General features: G+C 43.1%; 1 protein-coding gene across 1 annotated transcript; it reads left to right on the forward strand.

Annotated features, from left to right (window-relative positions):
• Positions 1-1,056: 1,056 nt before the first annotated feature.
• wtip (WT1 interacting protein) lies at positions 1,057-26,084 on the forward strand. Its single transcript, XM_022744391.1, has 8 exons — positions 1,057-2,810; positions 9,941-10,042; positions 20,421-20,488; positions 22,309-22,371; positions 22,841-22,971; positions 23,261-23,312; positions 24,052-24,120; positions 25,932-26,084. Exons 1-8 carry the CDS (start codon positions 1,310-1,312, stop codon positions 26,082-26,084), a joined length of 2,139 nt encoding a protein of 712 aa, XP_022600112.1. The 5' UTR covers positions 1,057-1,309.
• The last annotated feature ends 1,629 nt before the right edge of the window (positions 26,085-27,713 follow it).

A 27,713-nucleotide genomic window follows, 5' to 3' on the forward strand; every position in this document is an offset into this window, starting at 1 on the left:
TTGATTTTTAAAGTCAGTAAGTTCTGGATGTGTCATGATTTAAATTGATTTAAATCGATTTAAATAGTTTCAACGCATCTAAAAATTAAACCTGGATTCCTGATCCAAAAGAAAAGAATCTTCTTCCAAAGCAACAATTTCTGTGTGTGTGTGTGTGTGTTTTAAGATAGCTGAATAGTTTTCATGTTTGAATAAGTGGTATAGACAAAGACTTGATAAAGCTTGAGTACTCTGATTTAAAATGGCTACAGCATTATTGTCAGGACTGCTGGCATAACATACCAGATAAAACCATCATTTCCCCCCTTTCATTGGTTTCCTATTTTTAAATGACGTATGCACTTTGTATTCAGGTAATTTCCGCTTAAAATTAAAAGGATATGTTTATTCAACCCAATATAACCTTGAAAAAAATGAATAATTTATTTGATATCGGGGTATCTTTAAAACTCATGATTTGTTACCAATGAATATGATCTAAAATGGATCATATACTTTGAGGGACCTGAGGATATCTTTATCTTTAGACAATCAGACTAAGAAGGTGGATAAACTTGAGTTTTAAATAGCTTTGCCCTCCATATTACCAAATCACTGCATCTTATTCCTGGCTTACAAGAAGTCGGACCAGGTGAGGCGTGCTTTGTGTGGTATTTTAGTCTGCCTTGGATGAATGCAGACGTCCCCTTCTCTCTAAACTATTCTCTTTTCAGAGCCGGCAGCCCCTTGCTGAGTTGGTCGCAATCATTGTTTCTCTGCAGCATTAACCACATTCCAGAGAGGCGCAGCGCATCCTGTCTTCATCCCCGCATTCCTTTTACGCAAACGAGTCCCCTGTGTAAAACGGTATTTTATTTAGATTTCCGCAAGCTTCGTGTGCTCAGACTTGGATACAACTGATACTTACGGCGTATGCGATTATCCATCCTACTTTAATGTCTGGCATACTGACCGTAAGAGAAATCTAGAGGAAAAACCAACAAGGGGAAATTCCTCCGCGCAGCGCGCCATTGACTGTAAAGACCTTTCAACTTAACAAAAACTGAAGTTGACAAACGTATCCCTGTCGGCTGAAACTGTGAGAAAGAGTTTGTTTTTTCGGAGAAGGGGGCAAAGCAGAAGAAGACGATGCGGCACACGGTGGAGGTTTCTGAGTACGTTGGTGCTTTTCTGTAAATGAGCGACGGCTGTACCGCGGCGTTTTGTTTTGATTTCCATGTGAAATGCAATTAGTGCTCCGCGGTGCTCGCTAGTTTGGCTCGCGGAGCGGAGCACACTCTGAACTTGTTTCTCGCCTCGGGAGCACAACATGGAGCATTATCAGGAAGATTTGGGGCTCCGGGCCAGTAAATTGATGGAGGACCTTTCCTTGTACGATGCATATAAAGACGGGATGTACAATTCGAGGAGAGACTTGGTGATTAACCCCGATTTAGACTTTTCGGCTCCGGCAGTAGCAGAGCATAAAAGTAAGCCAATGAATGGTACCTCTGTGCTTCACCAGCAGCATCACACAGTAGAGAATTTCACGTCTGGAAATAAAGTGTACAACGCGGCTCCAGTGCGCCCAGTGAATTGCAACCGGACCGTTCCTGTGGATTTTTGTGCCCCTCAAAGAGACGCGGTTTATAGTGAGGAGGGCTGCTGCACCAAATCCGAAGTGGCTTTGCCGTGCTACACGGGCGCTTCCGAGAGGCACAGGAGGTACTCTCTGGAGGTGCAGGGCCACAGGTATAGCACCGGCTCCGCCTTCGACGGCGTGCCTCTCAACAAACCGGTGGCTCTCCCCGGCAACAGGTGCAACAGTGTCTGCATCACCAGCAGCCACGACGGGAGGTACAACGCCACTAGTCCTCGGTCCAGCCTGGCATCTTCTCTGTCTTCTCAGGAGCAGAGCAAGCATGCCAGCCCGAGGTCGAGCATCAGCAGCCCGCGCACTAGTTTGGTGGTACCGGGTCAGGACAGGTACACGAGCCCCAGGTCTAGTTTGGTTCACTGTGAGGGCAACAGTGTCCTCAGTCCCAGATCCAGCTATGCAAGCACCGCCAGCGACACGAGTAAACACTCCAGCCCCCGGGCCAGCCTCAACAGCTGTGACTGCTGCAGCAAGCCCAGCAGCAACCGCACCAGCGGCATCAGTATGGGCTACGACCAGAGGCACACCAGCCCCAGGTCGAGCACGGCGAGCCAGTACTCCTTCACCACCAGCCCGAGGTCCAGTTACTCTGACTCACGGTACGGGCCTGTGGTCAACCATGATCTGGAGGGGGCGATTTTACACGCAGCGCCGCTGGCGAGTCCTCGTTCGAGCATCTGCAGCCAGGACGGGAGCGCAAGACCGGGGACCACCGCAAACTGTGTGGTCAGTCCCCGGTCCAGCATCTCCAGTCACAGCTCTAGAAGTTCCCGCAGCTCCAGGGGGTCTATGAGCACCTACCCTGATCTGCAGCTGCCCTCACCCAGGTCGTCGATGCTGGGAAGCAGTTTACACGAGGATACGCTGCTACAGGAGTTTGGAGACTCCAACGGGATCCAAAATCGCATCCATCTCCAGGGGCTTTCGGCGGTGCCTGAGCCCCAACAGCAGTCAGTTCAGACGGGAGGGACTGCGGAGATGACCGCGGGGTCACCATCATCATTTAGTTATGGGATGTCCTCAAAAACAGCTTCCTCGGGCCAGAGGTTTAAGCTACCTTACCAGGTGACCCCCAGCCGAGACAGTGGGCCAAGCCAGGCAGAGAGGCGGCTGGAGGCGCTCACCCTGGAGCTGGAAAAGGAGTTAGAGATGCACATGAAAAAGGAATACTTTGGTAGGTAATATTATTTGCAGGTTTGTTTTCATTTACTTCTGGGAGTCTCATTTAAAACTTGCTGTTAGGCATGAATATAAAAACCAAAGCTTCACCGAACACTTTGCCCAATTACTTGTACACATAGACCACTACAGGTCTGGCATCAACTAACAGGTGATTTAGGAAAATGTTATGTGTAAATGGTCATTTCATTGAGAGTCTGACATGCTTTGCTCGTGAACTGTGGGTACCTGATTGATGTAAAATAACCCATTTGGTCAAAACACCTCAGTCCCAGATCAGTCAAACCAACATGTTTTCAGCTGCCATAAAGTTTCACCTCAGATGCCTGTGTAAGGCTCAGATGCTCTGGCCCTGACGCTTTCCCTACACTGTCTTTGATCTCCCAGGTATGTGGGAAGTCCCTGCAGTGCATCTCAGAAGGTTTTGCTCATTTACAGTTAAAGCAAGTTTCAAGACCAAAATTGTATTTCAGCTGAAAAGAGCAGCGTCTCCCTTCATTGTTTTATTTTATTTCACTGAGTACGAACAATTCTCTATGGCACCAAGTGAACAAACAAGTAGTTATATTAATAGCATGAAATGTCATGCGTAACTTTCTCTGTATTACAACCAACTGAATTTTGAATTCAAAGAAATTGTCTAGTGTGCAGGAATGGTTTATTTATAGGTTTGTCATCTCTGCAAGGTCTATTTGCATCATGCAAGTGCTACATAACCACTAACAGGTCCCTCTGTGGCAGATAAGAGTGGCTTTGCGGGGCAATACTAATTTCTGTCTTGGCAGAGCCAAAATTTGCACAGTGCTGCACCTCGCTGAATGGAACCTTCTGTTCTGCCGGAGCAGACACCCAGAGCAGTGTGGTCTGGATCTGTTGAAAATGCAGTTATCCTCTGTAGCATGGAGTATAGATTATGTTCAAGTGCAATTTGAGAGTGACAGTAGAAATGTGAATCTGACACTGGGGGCCACCCAGACTGAAAATGTTTGACTTCATGGTATCTGAAAGGCATTTTGGAATGAAAGCATTTGCTGGCTGAAGTGTGCCTTCCTCTTTGGATTTAGGCTTTTTAAAGATTTATTAATTTTTTTCAGGAATTGAACATTGTTGTATGTTTGTTGTGATTTTTGAGACCAAATAGGTTTGTCTCAGCAGCAGTAACACCGCTACAGAATGGCTGCTGAGGAAGTTGCTGTCTACCTTTTGAATTAGCAGCCAGACAAATGGCTGAAGCTGGAGAACAGTGGCTTGTTTTATAGCCAGTGCACTTGCTCAGAGTGAGGCTGAGACAGCTGTTGATTTGTTCCGGAGAAGCAGGTGAGAGAAGGAGGATGGAGGACAGGAGGGAAAGATGAGGAAGACAGCTAAGGGGAGGAGGGTGGGGGGTTGATGGAGAAAGAAGCAAGAGGGTGGAAATAGAGATGGAGAGAGAAAGGAAAGGGAGGGAGAGAGAAGAATGCAGTCAGATGCTCCACACACCGAGCCCAATAGAGACAGCTCTGTTTCTGTAGCGACAGTGGAGAAATTGATCGCCAGGGCTTTTTCTTGTAGGGTGGGGTGGGGGTGGGGGGTGGGTGTGGGCGGGGGGTGGGGGTGCAGCACTGCCTGCCAGTGTCCCACACTGCTCTGCTCTGCTCTGCCGGCTGGCCCTTGTGTGGCCTCTGTTTGTTGTGGTGGCGAAGGAGCTGTGAATCAACAGCTGGCCCGATACAGGCCTGCAATTGAAGCAGCAGACTGAGGCCCACCCCAACCCACCCCTTTACTTCCCCTCCTCTCCACCTCCGCCACCACCACCACCACCCCGCCCTGACTCCCCCGCGAAGCCGTTCATTAACCAGCCAGTGGGGAGTCGGGCAACACCAGACACTTGGCACACGATCTTGGCTGGCGGGCCAGACATAGTTGGTGGGGGTCAAGTCTGATCACCTGCCCAGAATTATAATGGCAGTAGTCATGCACATGCCTGACACACACACATGCTGACTTGTGGACAACAGCACACTGGCCTGCTCTGTGTGTTGTGCTACAGCCTCCTTTTGACTCTGAATATACTGTGCGCTAAACAGCAGCTGACATGAGATTAGATGTATATTTTCCTAAGTCTCACTTTTCGTGTTAAGCCTACAACATACTCTGATGTGTGAAATACTGTGAAAAGTGAGAACCTCTCTCCTGATGAAGTGTTGTTAGGTTCGTATGCTGGAAAGGCTGCTTGTTATTTATTATTTTGTCCTGGAAGGGTTTGTTAACCTGTGGTAACTGAATCACTCCTATAAGACATGCAGAGGTTTTAAAGTACATGGCAACATTTTGAACTAGCGATCTGCAGTTAATCTTACTATTGATTTAACCCTCTGTTTGTGTTATTGACCACTCTCATGTAACCTGTTCATAACTTTGCAGGTTGGTTTGATAAGGAGTAAGGAGTCAAAGTCACGCCGAGTGGTCTTTAAAGTTTCATGAATGGGGCTGTGCAGACCTTTTTTACAACTCACAGCACGTTCTGTGTTGTTGACAGTGATGGCAGAGACATGATGTCATGTATTATTGTATTATTAATATATTCTAATCACACGTTATGTCACCATTACATCAGAAAGATTTTGATCCTCCACATTAGATAAGCTCCTCCATAACAACAAGCCTATATTGAGCAGGGGTTAATCTTAACAATAGTGTATAATTTCCACTGGTGGAAGAATGTATGTGCATCAAGTGATCAAGTGTTTTATTTTTAACCCATGAAAATGCAGAAGATTCTGTCCTTGCCATATGGACATGTTATGAAATGGACACATGAGAGATTTCAGCATCCTGTTTTGAAATGAATAACACGAGTGCTTCAGAGATTTCCTCGCTGTCCTGTAAAATGATAACCACATCCTCACTCTCAAAAACCTTTGGGGCTTTTAGCATGTGTGGAAATCATAACACATCACATTTTGACTCTTACGCCCGATGTTTGTCCCTATTTATGGTTGTTTTCATTGGTTAACTCCTGACAAAGCGAGTTTCCATGTCGATAAATTAAACCTCGACGTTCTTTTCAGCACATGGTGTACAGTGGTGTAAAGTGTAAGTGCAGCATAGTTGCAACCAGAAGGAATAACATAACGGAGATAAATCGATATAGCTGTATAAATAAATCATACTTTTTCAGTTTAGCCGTTGGGTAGAAAGCCGAAAAACCATGTCAATAATGGCACAGCCATAGATTAATTCTGTGGGAAAGAAATAAGATAAGACCTAAGAAAGTAAGGAGGGGGCTTTTTTTTTTTTTTTTTTAAACAATACAGCTTGAAACCAGCTGTGCATAATAGTAGACATACATGGTGACACGAAGCTTTGAGGGGTAAAAAACACAGACCTGTTATCTTGGGTACACAAGCTGTCTCAACTCTCACATTCCAATTAAAACATCTTGGTTGTTTGACTGAAACAAATACACCACTGTCATATTTCTGTCATCATTCTTGTACACTATCCGTCAACTGTGTAAGAGAGTTTGGTGTACCTGGTTGGTCCAGGTGAAACCTTTTTGTCAAGCCGACATAATGGGCTCAGTGTGGCGACAAGATAACAGCAGTTAAAACAAAGAAATCATTACACAAAGAACATACTGTAGTAGTGACTAACATTTACATCACACAATCAAAAAATATACTTTGTGTTTTTAGGGTAAATCGCTTGGATTTCGTACTGATGGAAGGTGCAAGACTGTATTTTACCCCACCCATCTGCAGTTAGCAGTAGCACTCGTATTCTTTTAAGTATCATTTTTGTTATTAATCATGTTTTTTGTATTAATTCAGTTGTGCAAGGGGTTAAGTAATACCACATGAGTATATCAAAACAAAAAATCAATATTAAAAAAGCCTAAGATTACTGCTAATGCATCTAAAGAAGCTTGTCCATGTTTATGTACATTCTAGTCAATGCAAATACCCAGAAAGGGAAGTATGGCGTCCTGATGCAGTGACAGAAAAGGAACTAACAGCTCATATGAACATGGAGGAAGATGCTCAGGGGCCTGTATCATGAAGTGAATTCAGTCTGGCTTCACTAAATGTAACACTGGTTCTGTTATAACAGTTAAATGTTAAGCTATATGTGCTGCTGAAGTCAGAGAAGAAAGCTACATGTGACACTGGATGAAATTACTAAAGAGACTTAAACACTTGATAAATTCTGATTAAGAATGCAGCATGTTTAATTTACTGGGAGCGAATGATCATTGTGAGGATATTTTTGTAATGAAAAGCCTGCTGACAAGACAGCATTTTTTTTATTTACAGTCATCGACTAATTGAGCCTGAAAGGTTTTCTGTTCATCAGGTGGCCTCATGTCCCCCTGAGTGATGAATAAGAAACAGATAGGTTACCTACACCTACACTGAACCAGACACTGTCAGGAGTCGTATCACTAATTTTCAAAGAATTAATATACAACAGTAACTGATTCATTCATCATTGACGGCTATGATCAGCTGGCTTGTTTCTGTCTGTTAGAGGCCTTGTTTTAACTCCTGATTGACTAGTTTTTATCCACTTTGTTTACTATCATAAACTTCTATTTTGGAAATATTGTTAATCCAGTTTTGATCATTTAAAGTTAACTTGTTCATTGTTATCACCTGTTTCGTTCCGTTATCTTTGTTAAGTGCAGGAGTGTGGTCATGAGTTCAGGTTACAGCAGGAAACGCCAATATTTGTTTTTGATTCTGATGAAATTAATTTGTACAAACAACTCTGGTTTAAAGGGAAGACATGTAACCTTTGGATGGTTTTCCTGTACCCTTGTCCTTTATCTGTTATTTTTACAATGTCACAGACTGCACTGGAGGTGTTATGAAAGGGAAATTATTGCCTCAGATAGCTAGGGAATTCCACGTTTGCGTCACAGAACGTGTATCCTCGCTCTGAATCTATCCTGAGACGTGTGTGTGTGTTTTAAAGATAAGTAAATGTAATAATCTGTCTGTGGGAGGAGGGGGTGTTCGTGTGCAGCTCCCATGTTGGGATCTTGTGAGATCTTGTGTCCTGTAGGCAGTGTGACCCTGGACTCACCCCACCCAGGCTTTGACCCTGCACTCCCTGAGGAATGTGACCCCGGTGGAGGTCGTCTTGTGCGTGAGAGTTTGGAGATTGTTAGTCTGCTGCTTCCAAATACTTTTTAGCCACTGTTTTTTTTCCCCTTCAATCTAGTTTCTTCACTAAAGGTCACAGTACTTTGTGTAGTTGGTTTAGTTGAGGCTTACATGCAGTTCTCATGTACCTGTGGATAGCTGGGTCGGGCAGTGACAGTCCTTGTAATGGTAAAATTGCAACATTGCGATCAGATAGTCAAGTCATTTGACTTCCGGAGACAGACTATCAAAGTGAATTGTTCATTAAAATTATTCCCACCATGACAACTTATGTCGAGGTTCCCCTTAGCGAGAGGAAAAACCCCAGTAACACCAGTGAAACTCTCCCCTGACCTGCACCTTCCACTGTAGACAACTTGCTGCACAGGTGGGAGCAGGCACCGTGCAGCCCTCAAAAACTAACATATCAGTATTGTTCTGCTTTTAGCTAGCATGAAGGTCATAAAGGTCATCAGTATTGTTTCTGAGATTTGGGCTTTTGCATTTATGGCTATTTTACATGAAAGGTTTCTGTATTTTTGTTTTTTGTCTCTCTGTCCTCCTGTCACTAGTTTGAAGGCAACATGGCCCAGTTGGAAAGAGGCGATGTCAATTATTTCAGTATAGTTTAGCAACACTTGAATCACAATCTAATCACAGTGGTGGGGTTTTTGCTCATGTTGCCAGCGCTGTCAGTCAAATCTGATCAAACAACATGGACAGTTTATTATGTAGTTAGTTTAACGTAACTGAGAATGTTCCTATTCTCTTGTTTTCAGGGGCTTTGAAGCTGTTCATGATATATTGTTTAGATAAGAAGCAGAAAGAAATCTTTACAGAATTTTTTGCAGCTGCACAAAGTGTTCTTAGTTGTGGATGGGGATGCACTGAGGGAGCTTGGACTCTTGACCTCAATATTTCTAAAATCCTGGTAATGGCTCTAAATATGATAAAATAGAGGGGGGAAACAGCACTATCCTTATCTGTAAAGGCTACCAGAAAAGGCTACAGACTACCAGCTCGCTGAGTGTTCATATATATGCAGTACAAATGTTTTATACCACAGTTTAGTCAAAACTTACCACCTGCAAAGACTAAAATGCACTTAAAAGTCAATTCAGGGCTTCTCGTGAAAAGGAAAAAGCACATAAAGTTTTTTGAAAACAGTGTGTTTCTGGCCTTTCCTGACAATCCCCGTACGTCCTCTGCATTTCCTTTCAGCATATTTTAATATAATGATCAGCTTTCCTGAAGCAGTCTGCCTTCAAACAGTATGATGTAATGCATGGAAATGTCAGACGTTTAGGTTAGACTTCTGCAATTGGAAATGAAATCACATTAAGAAATATTTCTTGTGAGTTAATAATCACAAACTGAAATTTGGAAAAAACCTTTAACCTTTCATCAAAGGCATAATTGTGCATCTGTAATAGTCTGCTTCATGTTTTATGTCTGGGAGCCTGACTTACGTTGACATCTCTGAATTTCATTGTGGTGTTGGTCTTCAAAGACCATCAAAAGATGCAGGGAGAACAAGGGATGAAATCTGCCTGTGGAAATACAGTAGTGCTGATATTTGAAGCAGGTTAGTCATTTTCACATTTAATTTGAGTGTTGCATAATTAAAGGAATGCACACAAGGTTTGGCAGAGTTGGGGTTTTTTTTGATCAGCTTTCCTGCAAAGCTCCAGTAAAGCTTGCAGCATGTCCAGCAATTGTTTGATTCTCATGGTGCCCACAAGCGCTGCAGCAAACATTATCTTCACTGAATAGTACAAGCTAGTTAAACATCAATTCGGTCTCAAACAGGTTATAACATAAGTTATAAACCAGAGGTAAATCAGTGCTTATTCTTTGCTTTGGAGTCAAAGAATCGTGTCATTCTGACAATGTTCAAATCTCACAAAGACAAACGATAAGATGCTCTTATTTTATTGTTGCATATAGATAGATTACCCAGCATACATAACAGAACTAACTGATCTCTTGTGTTTTACAGGTATCTGTGTCAAATGTGGGAAGGGTGTGTATGGAGCCAGCCAAGCCTGCCAAGCCATGGGGAACCTGTATCACACAAATTGCTTCACCTGCTGCTCCTGTGGTAAGTAAGATTGTCAATAAAAGCGGATTCACCATCCAGTCTGCAAATGTGGATGGACCCACCTGCATTCAGCTGGCATGACTGTAGCAGCAGACAACTGTGCGCTGACACCTTTATTTGCATTCTAGCATCAGTGTTGCATCACTCTGTGAATTTACACTGACAGTTTGCCCCACAGTCTGCTTTCTACTGTATGTTTGGAGACCAGGCGGGTAGACCAGACCTACAGTGTTCCCAGCTTGACAAAATTCTTATTAACTGCCTGTTAATAAATGGCCCCTTTGAAATCACAGCTGTTGTACTATATTTGATCTCCGCAGACAAAACTGTCACCTTCGCGAGTTGGCACCGTTTAAAAGTATGTCAAATGAGCTGTTTCTATGTATGTACATAAAACTATCAATGACTAATTTTGATACAGTTGTGTAGTCATAAGGAGCGTCTCTTTTCTATGATTCCTGAGTGGATTTATAGACATTTATTTGCAATAGACATTGGAGATAATGATATTCTTGGAAAGTGATAGTTGCACTGAGTCTAAACATATGTGTTTGACATCTGTGTGTTCAGAGTGTTGCGACTCTGAGAAGGAGTGTTATTTTTATGCATATTGCGGCAGTGGTTTCAAGCACCTTTATTGGAGTGTGCATCACTGCCACACCTGCAGCTGTAGCATCTGACTGTTGATAAGTGGGCAAAGGCCATTACTAACTTGTTGCTTTTCAAACACTGGCATGCGCCCATCTTCTTTCATCTCACAAAGTGGTTGGAAGTTGCAGTTGCTATGAGAGGTTAATGTTTTTCATTAGGAGCGAGTAAATGTTCATCTAAGACTTGTTATTTCAGTAAGTTAGATTACACAAACCTGTACAGCTTTTTCAGTGTCATACACCCTTTTTGTCGCAATTTTCTGTCAGTATTTTTCTGGTTCTGGCCCAGGAAAATGATGCCCCCACTCTTAATATCACCTACACATATCAGACTAGTCAACTGTTCCTCCAGCTGAAGAAAACAGCCGTTAATGAGCACAGTACAACACATGCTTTTAATCACTGGAAAAATGTTTGCTTGTTATATTTATGTATTTATGCTTTAAATACATCCCACGGTTTACAGGCAGCCAGTCAGTCAGTCATTCTCAGAAACCATGGAAAACAGTGGGGACAGTGTGGTGCCGCTGGTTCTGCTTCAGTTTGTGTCCAGGGTCTCCACCTTCTGTCTGCGGATTCTTTTTCTTTTTTTTTTTTTTTTTTTAACTCCCTTGCTCTTGCAATCAGCTGCTGCTGTCTCTGCTGAAATATCATCATTAGTATCACCAGCTTTCTGTTTGAGGTAGTGTGATAGTCGGGATCAAAACATCTGCTGCTTAAAAAAAACCTCAGGCAGAAGTCTGCTCAGTAGAATCACAGGGCAGCTCACTTCTCTCTGTGGCAGGAACAAGCTAATAATGCCATAAAGAAAGGAAATGGTGACATTATTTAGTCTTTAAGACTGTAATTAAATCTGTTCTTCAGCTCAAAGTACAGTATGGGTTTTATGTGTGTGTATCTGTGTGTGTGTTTTTTGGACGTCGCTGTCACCCGACTCCAGCCCTCCTCTCTCTCTCCCCGGGAAACAAGAGGAAGATGTCGGGAAAGAGCTTTTTAGCCAGGTTGCCTCCATTCATATGTGCACTATACATGGATACTGATCCTCCACCCCACCCACTCCGGCTCTGGAGGAACTGCCTATAATTTACATGTAACCAAAGCCACATACTTTCCGATTTATTGTGTGTCTGAAGAAAGAGGGGCCAGATGCCGAGTGTCCAGTTGCTGAAGTTGTGGGGTTTGCTGTGGAAAAATAGCCTCCGACCTGGTTAAAGGTGTAACTGCTGTTTCAGTGTGCCTAATTATGTTTTTAGGGTTTGTGTAGAAGTCAGCTTTCAGTGCTGAAACCAAGTAAACACACTGGTTCTCATCATCATATCTGTAAGATCCTCTGAGGACTAAAGATGCTCTTAAAGAGTGACTGGATTTCTCACTGGGGAGGTGGTAGTTACATCATAAAATAGCTATGTAGGACTATCGCTGTTAGACAAAAACCACAGACGGCTCCCCAGAGAATTATTGTTGCATATATCGGAGAAATCGTGCCTGTGATAAGTTAACGAGTCCTTTTCTGTGCTCAGTCGGCCTTCACAGGCCATCTCAGCTCTCAAGATGGTTTATTGGTAACAAGACTGCGATGTATCATTTGACCTCATGTGAATGGAAATGTTTGCTTTTAAGCAGAGTTTTGAAGGTCTCTGAGAAGTTTGGTTTCAATGTGCCTGCACTTGTCATAACACGATCCAGTGATTTATCAGGAGCTACGTTCTTACGTCCCTGTTTGTTTTTTTTGTTTTTTTTTTGTTGTTTCTTTCTTTTCTCCTGTGCCCCTGAGTAGGGTTCTCCTGGAGTCTGGAGCTCCAGAGTGAGGCCGAGTTTGCTGAGACATTGCTCGCTGGTAGCCTTGGGCTTTGTTTAACCATGCATAATTGAGCCCTCCTCTTGGCTTACTCCCATGGTTGCACCCTTTTTTCATGAAATGGCCAAGAATGCAAACTACCCCCCTCCACTTCAGCCGGCCTTCCCTGGAGGACCTCAATCAGACAGTCACAAAGTGTACCAGACCTGCTTATCAGAGGGGGCAGCCCTGGCATGGGGCTCACATTAAACGGCACATGCACGGAGAAGTGCACGTATAAATGTGTAGACATGCATATATAGATATAAATAGACACAGTTATAGCATTTAAGGCTGCAGCTGTGCTTCCTCCTCTCACATCTACTACTGAATGTGTGTCCCTTTGCAGCTGAAATTGTAGCAGAAGGAGAAGTTTGGTCGTTCCTCAGTTTGCCACTGAATATATTTTCCCACATATATGCGTGTTAACTGGAGTGAATATATATTTCTGTGTGACTGTGAGGCAGGGTGTTGTTGAAAATATGCACGCCTTCTCCGGATAAAATAAAAAAAAAAATAAACACACTGCTTCAGGCTGGATGAGCAGACTGTCAACCGCAGGGTTGATGACTCATTTCTCTGTTACAGTAATCCAAGCGGCCTCTGAAAGCACTGGCAGCAGAAGAGAGCTCAGGGTCTTGAATTTCTCAAATCATTCACCACCACCAGTTGCACCTGCCAGGCAGTGGAAATGAGAAAGCTGGAAAAAAGGGAATGTTCAGTTCTTTGTGTTATGTTTCTGGAGTAATACAGTATGTTTACATGCACACTCATTACAGCAGTGTCATTAGAAATAATTGGACTGTGATAAAAATAAGGTAGTACTGTGTAAGCTGTAATATAAATCACATTAAGTCTATCTTTAAGATTCTGTAAAAAGATAAGACATACCAGTCTGTGAATATATTGTTATGAAAGTCAGTATCTCGTCAGATACTGCCAAGCATTTTCATTGGCAGGTGGTCAGTGAGCTGTCAGCCAACAAGCCTGTAGCAGTTTTGTATTTTCGACACTCTCGATTTAACCTTTCTAGTTTGCTTGTAGCTGTATAGTTGAGTTCCTCCTCTTCTGTTATTGAATGATTTGAGCTGCAGCTCAATATTTTCACTAGTGACTAATCTGAGTAAATTTTTTTTTTTTGAGTAAATGATTGATACTATTGTCAGTAAGACATCAAAAAACATGAGACATACTTATAACAAGATGGCAAAAATAATGAATGTGTGTTTGTTACCAGTAAAGTGGTGCCAGTGTCAATCACAGTGCCTCAGGTCTTCATTTGTTGGAATGGAAAAGTTGACTGAAGATGAATTTTTGCTGCTCTCCACGGCAGACATCACCTGCCAGTGTGGGTACATCTGTAGGCTATAACTGCATTACGCCTCAGTATTGTTTTGCTCTTTGGAAATGTTAGTCTGCATTCTCAGCTGCATTACCAAACTGTCAGTCCATGTCCTCATGAGCATGATATGGGCGAATGTAACGGTCACAGTGACTGAAACAAGGCAGACTCAGACTTTAGGAGTTTTAAAATCTGGTCTGAAATGTATAAAAATACATGAGCGGAAATTTCACAGCTCATCTACATTCACATCCCAAACACGCTCAGTCTACAAAATAACATTGCATCATAAACAAGAGGATATTATTACCATTACATTTCCAGTGGGAACTACACAGAGAAACACACAAACATTCCTTCTCCACATCTCTTCTTTTTCTGCACAGTCGAGGATATGTCAGCCTCTGCAGGTCTTGCTACATTTCTAGCCTTTTCCCTGCACCTGTACTTTAAACCCAGACTGCACTTTGGAAGTCTTCCCTTCTTCCCTCTTTGTAGACCTGTCTCTCATTGCCCACCGCGGTCACACTCTGGTCGCCTCAAAAAGACAATTTCGAGCAAATATCAAACAGGTTTAGAATTATCATAATGCCCCCAGTCATTTCTGAAATCAGTTTGGAAGATGAAAATCGTACCTGTAAACCACTCACCTTACCCGATGTTCTGTGCTGAACATCGGATCCAGAGCACACTTCGTCCCTGATGCTCTTGTCAGATAAATTGGGGGTAAATCTGCCTTAAAGTTTGGTAATCAGAGGATGACATAAGACAATGTTGGAATGTGTTTTGGTTTCAATATTAGCTTGGCTTGCTCGAGGGGTGTGGCAGTCATTGCTGATCAAAACAGAGTGATATGTAACTGGGCCTAGTGCTGAGCTGCATCATTCATGGTGGATAATATGCTTACTGCCGCCTGTGCTATACTTTCCACGGCTGGGTTTTCACCAGAAATACTCTTGAGGCTACAGGCCTGCTCAGACTCACCGTGGCATGGTTTAAAAAAGACCAGTTTGAAGCTCCTTTGTGAGAAAATCACCACATTTATCTGTCCTTCTATCCAGGCCAGAGCTGTGGTTTCTCTGCCAGAGACAGAGAACAGAGGCTGAATGACGTCTCCCTCCAACAGGAGAAAGAGCAATACATCTCTTTATTGTCAGTGACAAAACATAGAAGTAATGGAAGTGATAAAATACAAATAACAGAATACAGTACATCCTGTTGTATTGTCTGTTAGTGCAGATGTCAACAGATTATAAAAACGTGGGAAAACACTTCCTCTCGAACGCTGTCTTTTACTCTGCATTTGAGTGGAAATGGCTTCCGAAGGATGAAACCTGATTTTGACACGAGAGTGAGCTCTTTCAGTGTAGATGCAGGGAAGTCCTGACTGATGCTCAGCTGTTACTCATTCTGACTAAACAACCCGATTGTGCAGCCAGAGTCAGATGTAATAGCTTGTAGGCAGTGCCAAAGGTTACATGTTTGAGGATGTGTCGTGTCGTATGTTCAATTGCAAAGATTCAATGAATCTGCCTGTTCCATGCCATCTTGTTTTTTTTAAAGCATAGGTTCACCCCGCCCGAGATTACAGTTGTTATCCCGAGTATTAAAAAAAACACAACATAATTTCATGTCAAGATGAGGAGCTCTTTTCAAAATGATAAAAGAATATGTCCAGCACAGGGAAGCTGCCTTCACAAAGAGGAACAGTTATCACATGTTGAAACACATCAACGGGCATATGACCAACAGGACGTTGACAAATACTACCTACTTGGAATGTGACCTGATGCAACCCACTTTTTTTTTTTTAGCAGCATTTACAATTTAGATGTGTTAAAGGTAGAACATTATTTATCTAGTCAGAAACTCCCAGTACATCAGTGTTTGAAATGTTTCATAGGTTGAATGTTTTATTCCCCACGGTCCACCTACTAGGGATGGGAATCGAGAACCGGTTCCAGTTGAGAACCGGTTCCATGTGGTTCGATCCATTGACATCATTTGCCTTTATGCTTAAAGATTCCCTTATCGATGCCTTCCGCTTAGTTCCGCGTGTCTTGCAAAATGCTTGCTTTTGCAAGAGGCAGTCAGCGTGAACAACAACGAAGGATTTGAGGAAGTGTGGCTTAATTTCAAAACAAACATGAAACATTTGTCGATGCAGAACGGCATTAAATGTCAGGAGTGTCATGTGTTCAACGATGGGAGCCGGCTCCCATCCCAGAGCTGTTTTTTTTTTTTTTTTTCACATGCAATCGCCATAGAAGAAGAGTTTTGCACTCATTGGCTAACGCTTTGTTTTTAATGCCTCATAGGTAGACCTTCGTATGTCGTCTCCACCTAGATCAACAGACTTGAACCCCAGCCTTGACCCTAACCATAGCCATTTACACGTGCTAGCCAGTCTTTGGTTAAGGCCACATCCAAACTAATACGTTTTTATTTTAGAAAGGAAAACAATCTCTGTCAGTACGAGTGTTTTAGCTCTGTATCAGAAATAGTCTCCATCCATACACTGAGTATGCGCGTGCTGGTATAAACAGGAAGCAGATTGTCTACGCAGTTGGTTGTTGTAGGAAATATAACAAGCAGGAAACAGCAAAGGCAGTTATAGCATGATAAAATGCAGAATTTAACTCCACAACAGCTGCTAGCAAAAACAGCAAGGTCAGCAACGCATGTATTTTGTTATCCATGTTGCGTTCACCACAGGTTGTCAGGGAGCGACTGTTACTGTCTGCGACATCCTTTCCAAAGGTCTCTGTTGCTGCCCGTCCAGACTACAACACAACCTGGTAGTTTTCAAACTAAAGTGCGGTCAGCAGCGTTTCCAAAAGTCTCCGTTTTAGGGCCTTAAAAAATCCGTAGTAGTGTAGACATCAGGAATAAACGAAGCAAAAGTGATGCGCTTTAAAACTAAAACGTATTAGTGTGGATGTAGCCTAAGGCAAGCAAGGCACAAGTTGCTAGTGCATCAAGTGTGTAATATCATCATTACACCTGTGACTTACCAACACATCCAACAAGACTTTGATCCAGGCTTAGAAACAACAAAAGAAGCAAAACCTTGTGACCAGAAAACAAGGGGGAACATCCTTCTTCAATAACTGTGTTGAAGTTTTTGGCTTGAAGCCCCCAGGAAACTCATTAAAAAAACATTTCCTGAAATTAAACTCCGTAGTGCAATATCTTTGTCCACACAGCCTTTGATTCTCCCAGTAAATGTTGCTGGTTTGTTCAGGGAAACAAGCACATTTGAGTTTATTTGTGAACATGCTCAACACAAACATGCTGCTGTACCAGAGGAAAATTTAGCTGAATAATACCTTTGCCATGGTGACACATCAATCCTCTTGAACCAGACCAACTCTCATTTCCATGGCAACACACATCATTCAAAATGAGTGCATTTGCAGGATGAGCTCTAATTCCTAAATGACCAAAAATTGCAAGAAACCAGCATTAAGGGGGGCAGAGGTCAGGGTCTTAAAGCCTCAGCAGTAACACTGTGATCATACTGAGTGAGAGGTGAAAATGAGTCATCATCATGTGTACCATTATTAATCATATTGAGGCAACTGCCTTTGGTTTATACATCTAAGATACCACGTTTAGTTATGTTAGCTGTTCCAAAGGAACTATTCTGTTTTTCCACTTTGTTTAGTCCCAGTCAGGTTTTATCCATATATATTTGACATACTGTATATCCACACTGAAAGAATTTTATTTTGTTTCTTTCACCAGTTATAATTAAAAATAAAGGTCTATTTTGAGATTGTGCATTTAATTTTCTCTTCAGCGCTGTCTGGTGACAAAAGGCCAGAGGAGAGAGAGGCAGGCACGGAGCCCTCCCCCTCCTTTTCTCGGTGAGGGAAGCGGGCAGAGAGCAGGGGTGTTGGAGAGGTGCGGGGGGTTGAATGGGACCAGCTAGTGACCTCAGGCAGAAAGAATGTCCCCGTTTGCTCAGTCGGCCCGCTCCCCTAGCAGCGCTCCACACAGTCATCAGCGCTGAGGCCTTTGTGTTCACCTTCCAGACCCCAAACTCCAGAGCAGAGGCCACAGACGAGCACACAGCAACACCTCGCAGCCCCTGCTGCTGCACTGTTCACTATAATCTCACTGCTCCTGCAAGTTTAGCCTTGCCAAAGTCCTGAGTTGCTTCACATGGAGTTCTTCCTCAGTCTTGCTTTTCTCTTTGCTCCACACTACCAAAATGCTAATTGCTGCTCAGTCTCAAAGTCTTAAAAGTCTCACCTATTGTGTGGACAGCATTCCTTGGCCGCTCCAGCCATTTATGTGGGTGTTAATGTATTGCCATCTCCCAGCATTGTGACACTGTGTTTGTGTGTGAAATACAGCGATTGCATAAATTTCAGTGTTAAAAAGAGAGGAGGGGGGGCCACGTCTTTCCCATGCTGGGACACCCATAAAATCAATGGTGGCTCGGGACGACAATTAAATCTGACTAATCCAGCAGATTTATGAGATCCGTGTGCTTCGTCTGCCAGCCGCGGGTGAAGTCATCGCGCTGCCAGAGAGACACCGCTGCTGTTAAATGAATTTGAATGGACGAGCTGTGAGGGATGCATGGCAGGGGGCTGCAGAAGCCAGCCCGCAGCAGAGTTTCCTTGTTAGACTGGATTCACACTTAGATTCTGATGAATGAAGGCTCACTCAGAGGAACTCAGCCTTCAGACTCTCCCCCTGAGTGGCAAGCCCAGCGTGCTGAACCAGGGCCCACTGTGGTGTGGCCATGTTTCACTGGATGCATTTGTATGATGTAGAACTCCAACTAATGGTTGTTTATTTAATTATACTTAATTATATTTCTTTAAATAAAAGAATAAAAATGACAAAATGACAAAATTGCTTCATCAGTCTAACCAGCAGCAAAGAAAGTCTTCATATAATAATGATGTGGAAAAATGAGTAAAGCCAATATTAGCAGCAAGAGTCTGGTCTTGATAAGTGACCAAAGCTTTTAGTGGATAACCACATTGATACATTTCAACATGCTAATTGTTTCAGCACTGCCTGTGTTCATGCATGTGTCAAAGTTGGGGACATCCTCCCTCCAGTCTGCTATTGTTGGTCTGTCTGTGAGCAGGGCACAATGGCCGAGTAGGGAAGAGGAGAGATTCTGGGGGGAGGTTTGGAAAGCAGCCTGCTGTATTGATTGTGTATGGGTTGTGAATGGATTCCTGTTGGGATCAATGGTCGAAGTAATTAAACTGGGGGCACAGGCAGAATGTTGCCCTACCTTCGGCCAGCCATCTGCTCTGTGGTAGCGTGCTGCATGTGGCTGTAAAGTACAGAGATTAAGGAAGAGGCATACACTGTGACGTATAGTAGAGTGTCAGATGTGAACAGAACTTGTGTGAAATTGTTATTCAGTGTGGTGTGTCTGACAGAATTGTATCTAAAATTCACTATTTTGACCATCACACTAAGATACAGGATTTTAGAAAACAACCAGCTCTGCTATTGTGTGCTTGTGCCTCTCTTCTTTGTCTGTTCTTTTTTTAGACAAAGAAGTCATATCATAACACATATTAGTAATAGAAGTAGACATCTTCTTTGAAAACAAATGTATTTTTGATTTATTAGACAGAACAGAGCTATATAGAAGTAAATCCGTTGAATGTGCCTTTAATATACTGCCTCCACTTTTGTGGGAAGACTTGGCGGCTGCAGGGTTTTGCTCACAGTTTGTCACAGGTGCATTTTAAATCCTGGTCACACCAGGAAGTGGTAGAGCCAAATCAATCTGTAGTTCTCTTGGTGCTGGTGATGTAGTGACTGTACCTGCACAGCTGCTTGGTGAACTGCAGTAGCCGGTGAGCTAACTGCTAACTCGCTAGCTCAGTCACAGTAGCTCCTCTCTCTGTTTTCTCTCTACTGTTACGATTACTCCTTTGGCATTTTGTTTGACATTGTCTACCATTGTGTTCAATAAAAAGAAGGAAAATAAAGCTATCAAGCTAGCGGTCACTTAGCAAACTTCTTTGCGTATAGCACTGTTGCTAATGTGACAGTAACTTTCCTGTCTCATAACTGTCATTTGAGTCATACTTCTTTTGTGGAACATTTCTTATTTCAACAGAGGAAGATGCAACATAGCTGATTAAGCTACGATAACTAACTCTCGCTTGCTAACAGTCAGCCTTGTGAAAGTTCACCAAAGTGGAACGCAATGTGACAATTTCACCCCGCCAGCGAATCCACTAATCGTGATGAATGTATTTGAATCAACTGGACTTCGTCACAAAATATATATAGAGGCTACAGTCCACGCTGCAGCTGGCCCCTGGTTCGACTCCCGCATCGGACGGCCCTTTCCTGCGTGTCATTCCCCCTCTCTCTGCCTCCCCGTTTCCTGTCTCTCTACTGTCCTAGACATTAAAGGCACAAAAAGCCCCAAAAAAAAACTTTACAAGGGTTGTCCATATACTTTTGGCCATATAGTGTATCTGCAGCAGCACATCAACTAAACTCTGGAATTCTATACTTGAGAATGTAGATTTAATTTGTTGTCTTTCTTTTCAGGGAGGAGGCTGCGAGGGAAAGCGTTCTACAACGTCAACGGGAAGGTTTATTGTGAGGAGGATTTCCTGGTAAGTCACCTGTGTATTTATGATGATTGATTTTGTTGTGTGATGAGCAGATTATTTGATAGCAACACAACATTGTCTCATGGTGGAGTGAATTAGGAGTGGGTGGAGCAGAGAACAAGGGATTAGGATCTCCAACTGCATTCTGCAACCCTCCAGAGGAAACAGACATCACAGCCACAATTAGGAGTTCAGTACCACCCCTCCAATTCACACTAATTTCCCCCAAATTTCCCCAAGGAGCTCAATTACCCCACGTGCTGCTCCCCAGCACTTGCAATTAAGAGTGGGAGGAGGCATGCAGGACAGCTGTAGCTCTCAGGTCCATCTGCTTCAGGTTAATGGGGCAGACATGGGGCCTGCTCTCATGGTGTCTTCACTTACTTACTTATGATGAACACAACAAGATGCTACTTGTGCAAATGTGCAAGTTTTGTGTACTATAGCTGTATGTGATGCTATTACTAATATGTGACAGAGGCTGATTCTGAACATGGAGGAAATATCTTACTAAAGCTTCCTGTAACATAACTGTTGAAAACAGCTTTGTAATCCAGACAACCTCATAACACACGACCCAATCTGCTGTCAGGACTTCCCATTTATAGGCAACTTCCCCTTAGAGTTTAACTGTTAGCAAAACAGGAATTTTAGTATTTCCTATTTGTAATCAGTGATGAACTGATGATGGAGGTTGGATGACAGGATGAGACTAATCTCCTTCCACCTACCTCTCATGGCTGAGACTTGAACAGTCTGGCCTGTCACCCCAGGGTGTTTCAGGGGTTGGGGAGGTGGTGGCAGATGGTAGATCCGGAGGAGAGATGTCAGGGGCAGGGGGCAGGCTGCCCATCACCACCTGCACCTGGTCTCCCTTCACCCCCCTCCCCAAAAGTCATCAGGTCATGACCCCAAGGGGGTTGTGAGCTGCAGATGGTCACCTTCATTATCTGCTTGCGGTCCTGGTTTAAGGGAAAGGAGCTGTTGACGGCTTTGTTTCCTGTCACACACAGAAGACTCTTCTGTGGAGTGGAGATACTCACTGTCCAAACATGGCAGATTGTGAATGTGAATGGATGCAACTGTATGATTGTAATGGCAGTGTAGAAAAACAACAGAAGCCACCTTCAAGACCATAAAGATGAAACTAGAGAACATCTTGTGATGGGATCACACCAGCCGCCATCAACATGTTGATGTTCCAAGTACTGATTATGACTACTCAGTGCTCATGGGTCAGACCGCACCCATCTTTGTACTCAGCCTTCCCATTTTGATTTCAACTACACACCTGTAGTTGAGATTGCTGGTTCTTGCACAGTTATGATGCTGTCACGGTGACAAAATCTGTCCACAGACAGACAGACAGTATAAACACCTGACAAAGTAGTCAAAATTACCTCTGTGATAGTTCCTGATACAGTAAGTGTCTCCATGACGACACACACACACACACACACACACACACACACACACACACACACACACACACACACACACACACACACACAGACTCACAGGTAAAAATCAGTAGCAGCCACGCTGTCGTAGCTGGTAAAAATGTATTAGGTTAGACACCACAGTTCATCACTGCCTGAACATGATCATGTCAGCTGAGAGACAAAGGAATCTGAAAGAAACCTTCTTATGTTAATTTGAAGAGCGCAACAGCGCCCTCCATAGATGTCTCTTAGACTGAACATGTCTAACATGTTCATCAAGTCTGGAGCACGTTGTGATCTACTGATTGTATGGCCAGCACAAACATTTCCAGTGTTAACAGCTGAGGATGATAATAATCCTGTATCTTGTCTCACCAACAGTACTCTGGTTTCCAGCAGACGGCTGAGAAGTGCTTCGTGTGTGGTCACCTCATCATGGAGATGGTAAGAGCTTTATCACATGAAAGGCAGAGAGTCCATGTGAGTTATGTGGGTGCATAGTAGTGTGTCTCGTTCTGTCCAACTGGACTGGCAAGACATGCTGCTAGATGCATGAATGAATAATATTATAAATTTCTGCATCTGCTTGATGCATTATTGTGTTTATCATGAGTGAAGCAGAGTTACCATGGTGTTGTGCAGACATAGCTTGCATTCCAACTTGGTATATTTAATTTTTGATCTTCATTTGCTCACAATCTTGGGCCTGATTGCTTACAGGGGCATCTGTAATAACAAAGCTCTTCCTGCCACATGACATTACACCACCCTCACTGAGTTTATGTTTTTAATCTGGACTTAAAGAAATCTGCCAGATGGCAGTCCATTGCATGATACGGCATGAACTCAGTGGCCTCATTCTAAGTCTTACTGTCATGCTGTGTGTTTTTTCTACGTGTGTGTGGGTGTCTAGATCCTCCAGGCGCTGGGCAAGTCCTACCATCCAGGCTGTTTCCGCTGTGTGGTGTGTAAAGAGGGTCTAGATGGAGTGCCTTTCACCGTGGATGTTGAGAATAACATTTACTGTGTCAAAGACTACCACACGTAAGGAGAACATCTCTCTGCACGCTGCACTGATAAAATGTGATTACTGCATGACAGAGCATGGCCTGGAATTTGAAAACAAGCTGTTTGAAAATTTGAAACATGGAAACAACACAGACATTAAACGTATGGTTCTCACTCTCCTTCTGTGGCTGTTATTTTTGTGTTTGTTAGAACTAGGATTTTGGTTTATGTGTGTAAATTGTGGAGTAAGAAGTCAGGTGATTTACATTATGCAGAGACGTGTGAATATTTCAATCTGTAAATTTTGTTGTCTCTTCCATAACAGGGTTTTTGCTCCCAAGTGCGCCTCCTGCAACCAGCCTATCCTTCCAGCCCAGGTCAGGAGCACATCTCAATGCATGCAACTTCCAATACATCGCACATACTGTTATCTCCAGGAAATATGATCTGCTAAAAATCCATCCTGGTTTGAACAAATGGACCATAGTGTATTGAACTGAACAACCAATCGACCAACTAAATACGCACAGATGAGTTTGTTTAAAAGCTTAAATGTTAAATATCAGATTTAATGAGTTAAAGTTTAGTTACCTTACAGGATGAGAACTTACAGGCTTGATTATAAAGATTTAAAGATAAACATCAGATGAGGTCTTTTTTTTAAAGTAAATATACAGTATTTTAAGATTTATAGTTTCATGTGAGACAAGGTATCAGGTATTAGATCATCTTGGTTTCTATTAATATAATATATATATAATATTAAGTACTAATATCTATTATTGTCACGCTCTATGAAAATAAACTCAACAGCAGTGAGGTTATAAGATAAAACTTACAAAGACAATAACTGAAATAAAACTTTAAAACTGAGCTGAAATGATCTGTCTGAAATCCTACATCAGTTATTATACAACAGTTAGTTCTGACCGAGTAATCTGATTGGACAAGAGGCATTCCATGAGCGCTGACATTGAGTACAACAGCACTCTTTTAACTACATGTCGGCGAATTGTTTGTGTTGGCGTTGCCAGACCTGCTGCTTATTGGACCATCACTAGAATGAGACACTAGACTGATGTAATGTGAAGGTCTGACAGTGTTTCGTTCCACCAGGGCTCAGAGGAAACCATCCGCGTTGTCTCCATGGACAAGGACTACCATGTGGAGTGTTACCACTGTGAGGTGAGCCGCTGCTCCTCCCACCTGCACGCTGTCCTCATACACACACACACACACACACACACACACACACACACACACATGATTCAACTTTTCAGGCCGTTATGAAATGAATGAGACAACACACACAAATATTTGCACAGACAAGTTACACTGTTGATACACACACAAACACACACACACACACACACACACACACACACACACACACACGCACACACACACACACACACACAGACATACACAAACACACAGGTGCACATCCACTTAGTCCTGTAAACCCAGTGAACCCAGGTAAGAGCTGCAATTCGTGGGATGAGACTAGACTTTGCACTGTCAAGTGTGAATCACCGCTGGAATGAATGAGACGCACACACAGAGAAAAAACACACAGACAGATACCAACCCAAGGTTACAGCACAACATCATGACTCACTGACAAAGCACATTCCAGCAGTGAGTCCTGAACTCAGCTGGGGACTTGTGAAATCCCAAGTCATCCTGTCAGATGGTTTTTTGTGTGACAGAAAGGTTTAATAAAGCAAATCAACACCCTGCAGTGATTCTGCATTTTTTTTTCTAAATTGTAAACACCGAATTTTGGAACAGAGGATTTCTACTGTCCTCATGAGCAGGGTAAGACCTGCTAATTTCTCTGAATGGCTAACAGTTCACTTCATAGAAATATTATTGTGTAAGCAGTGGATAATCATTCAGCCGAGCTCTGGAGGACAGAGGAAGGGTAAAGTCCAGAGCTCCATCATCCTGGTGATGGTAAATTCTTTACGTGTTTAAAAGAAAACACATTTTTCAGATACTGTAACACTGGAGGAGCCTCCACCATTGGTTTCTTATTCTTTTTTAAATAAATTATTTTAACATTATTCAGTGCTGAGCTGAGATTCACATGTGTAATGTGAAAATTCATTTCTAATAGTGAATTTTCCAGCCCGGTGTCTCATTCCTCTCAGACATGAACAGAATTTCTACGCAGGCTCAGAGTTCAATGTATTCATTCATAAATGCCTGGAATTTGTAGTGTTTCCATCCCTGTCAAGCCTGCACAGAAATTTAAAAGAAATAAAAAAAATAAATAAAAGAAAGATACACAAGTCACAAGTCAAGCTCAGGGCCTGACTGATGCACTAATGCAGCTTCATTCATATTTATTTCTTTACCTCTGGACGTCAGGACTCTCTCAGGATGATCCTGCACACCGTCTGTGATGGGAACATGTGAGTCACTTGTATCAGAGGGTCCAGTAAAACATCCACATGACTGAAGTCACAGTATTAATGCATACATCCATCCTGCACCTCATTGAACCCTGATTGCCCTTTCATTCGGGGCAACAACTCACTCTCACAAATTTAAGTTTACTTGTAATCATTCACTGTCTGTGACAACAGTGAATGTGGTAATTCAGCAGATGTAGGCTTCACTGTTTTGCTTTCTGACAGAGAGTTAGATGAGAAGATCCATAACAATGTCATGCCTACACATTAAATTTGAAGCTTCAGCAAGCAGCAGGTTAGCTTAGCTTAACTTAGCTTAGCTTAGCAAAGCACAGGGACTGGAAACAGGGAGAAACTGTTATCTTGGCTCTGTCCAAAGATACAGTCTTTGTGCTAGGCTAACAGGTTGCTGTCTGTAGTGTACCTTCTTCTCATCTTACACTGTGAAAAATTCTATTGCCCAAAATTTCAAACTATTCCTTATAAAGAGATGTTATAACAAAGCCACACACATGTGCGTTTGGTTGTTGATTGTGTTTGTGGTGTGTTCACGTTTCTGTTTTTATGTCCCTCTTTCAGGACTGTGGTCTCAAGCTAAACGACGAGGAGGGGCACCGCTGTTATCCACTGGAAGGCCACCTGCTCTGCCACAGCTGCCACATCCATCGGCTCCAGTCACAGGTCCCTGCCCACCCGCCCCCCAGCTATCCCCTCCATGTCACTGAGCTGTGAGGCGGAGGAGGGTGGGCAGCAACCAAGCCCTGCCTCCCAGGTGATCTGAGACACCAGCAGTGGGCAAAAAAAGGCCTACACCCCCTCCAGCAGTTCCAGAGAAGCCTCTGTGTGGCCATCTGAGCTTCTGCCCCAGTCCTCAGCTGGACAGCCAGGCCGTGGACTAACACACACAGTGCAGCTCCCACCACAAGCCCTGCTGTCATATGACAGGGCTGGGAAAAAGGGTCCCCCTCCTCCTCCATCTGTGGTCCTTTCCTCCCCCCTTCCCCTTGGGTGCCTAACCCTGAAAGCCAACACGCCAGCTCGTCCAGAGGCCCCCGGTGACGTCACACCTCCTGACCCCTGCACATTCATCAAAGAGAGGGTTTTTGAATCGGAAGAGAGAACGCAAACTCTCATCTCTCTCCTTGCCTCCCTCTCTTGCTTTCCATGTTTTTCATTCCTGTGCTCTGACTGAAGCGGTTTACCGCAGTGGATTCACCAGTGCTGTCACGTCTGAGAACGCTGCTGATCTCGGCGTCAGGAAGGCCAGGGAACGAGCCACTACATTCCAGTGCTGGCTGGACCGGACAGGCCCCAGGGTGGGCATGCTGTGCCTTCAGAGCAGGCCCTCTCTGTGCAGCTATTAACACTGAAATGGAGCCCTGCTAAAGGCTATGCAAAGGACACCCAGCATCACGACACAGGGCTATGAGAAAAAAAAACAAAAACTGTTGACTCATCGCTCCTCACCCTGCACCACCCCAACATAACAGATGCACCGTAGCACCACAAGCCCAGAGGACCGACTGACATTCCACTTAGAAATCTTAGATGAGACCTCGAGAGATTCACAAGCAGTGTCTTAATTAATGATTATATTATGACAGAAAAAGAAAATTTTAGATGCACATAGATTGTCTTTTATATATGAATATATATTTTGCAGATGTTTTCCACATAAGATCCTAGATGTAGATTCTCATTTTTTATTTTTTTTTCTCTTGTTGCTGCGCTCGGGATAGATTCAGAGGTGAAACACACTGTCTGTCTGTTACGCAGTCTGAAGCCTCTGAAGACTTTGGGTCTGTTGTATCATTTCTTCTCCAGGACACAGAGCCTCTTCATGTCTGTCAGTGAGTCAGAGATCCACAGGCTATGTAAGGAGCAGACTTGGCTCAAATAGTATTTGCCTGCAGTTGTTTTATTCCACTTTGAGTACCAAATGACTAGTTCCCAAATCTGACAACAAATGAGCTTGTTTTAAACAGCATAACCCCTCCCTCTGTTGACAGTAGACAGTTATAACACACACTGCCAAACATTTCTGCACGCTTTAAATTTTATTGTCTTATGTTTAATTTTAAGCACTGTACCAATTGTAAATGCCCTAAAATTGAAAGTATAAGTGAGAAACAAAGTATAAGTTAATTGAAATATGTTTTCACTATTTAATTGGAAATGGCAAAGATCTTGATTGCTCTATATATTTATTATATATTTGTTCAAAAAAGCAAATTTTGACCTTCTGTTGAGGGTGTGATCACTGTGCCAAACTATTGCGCAGAGCTGTAAGATTAATCTGAAAATTTGGGGCTTTTGGTGGAACACTAAAAGCCTCTCAGCAGTCGTCATAGAAAGCAGAGA

This window comes from Seriola dumerili, unplaced genomic scaffold (genome assembly GCF_002260705.1).
Source record: "Seriola dumerili isolate Sdu_G_001 unplaced genomic scaffold, Sdu_1.0 BDQW01000003.1, whole genome shotgun sequence".
NCBI lineage: Eukaryota > Metazoa > Chordata > Actinopteri > Carangiformes > Carangidae > Seriola > Seriola dumerili.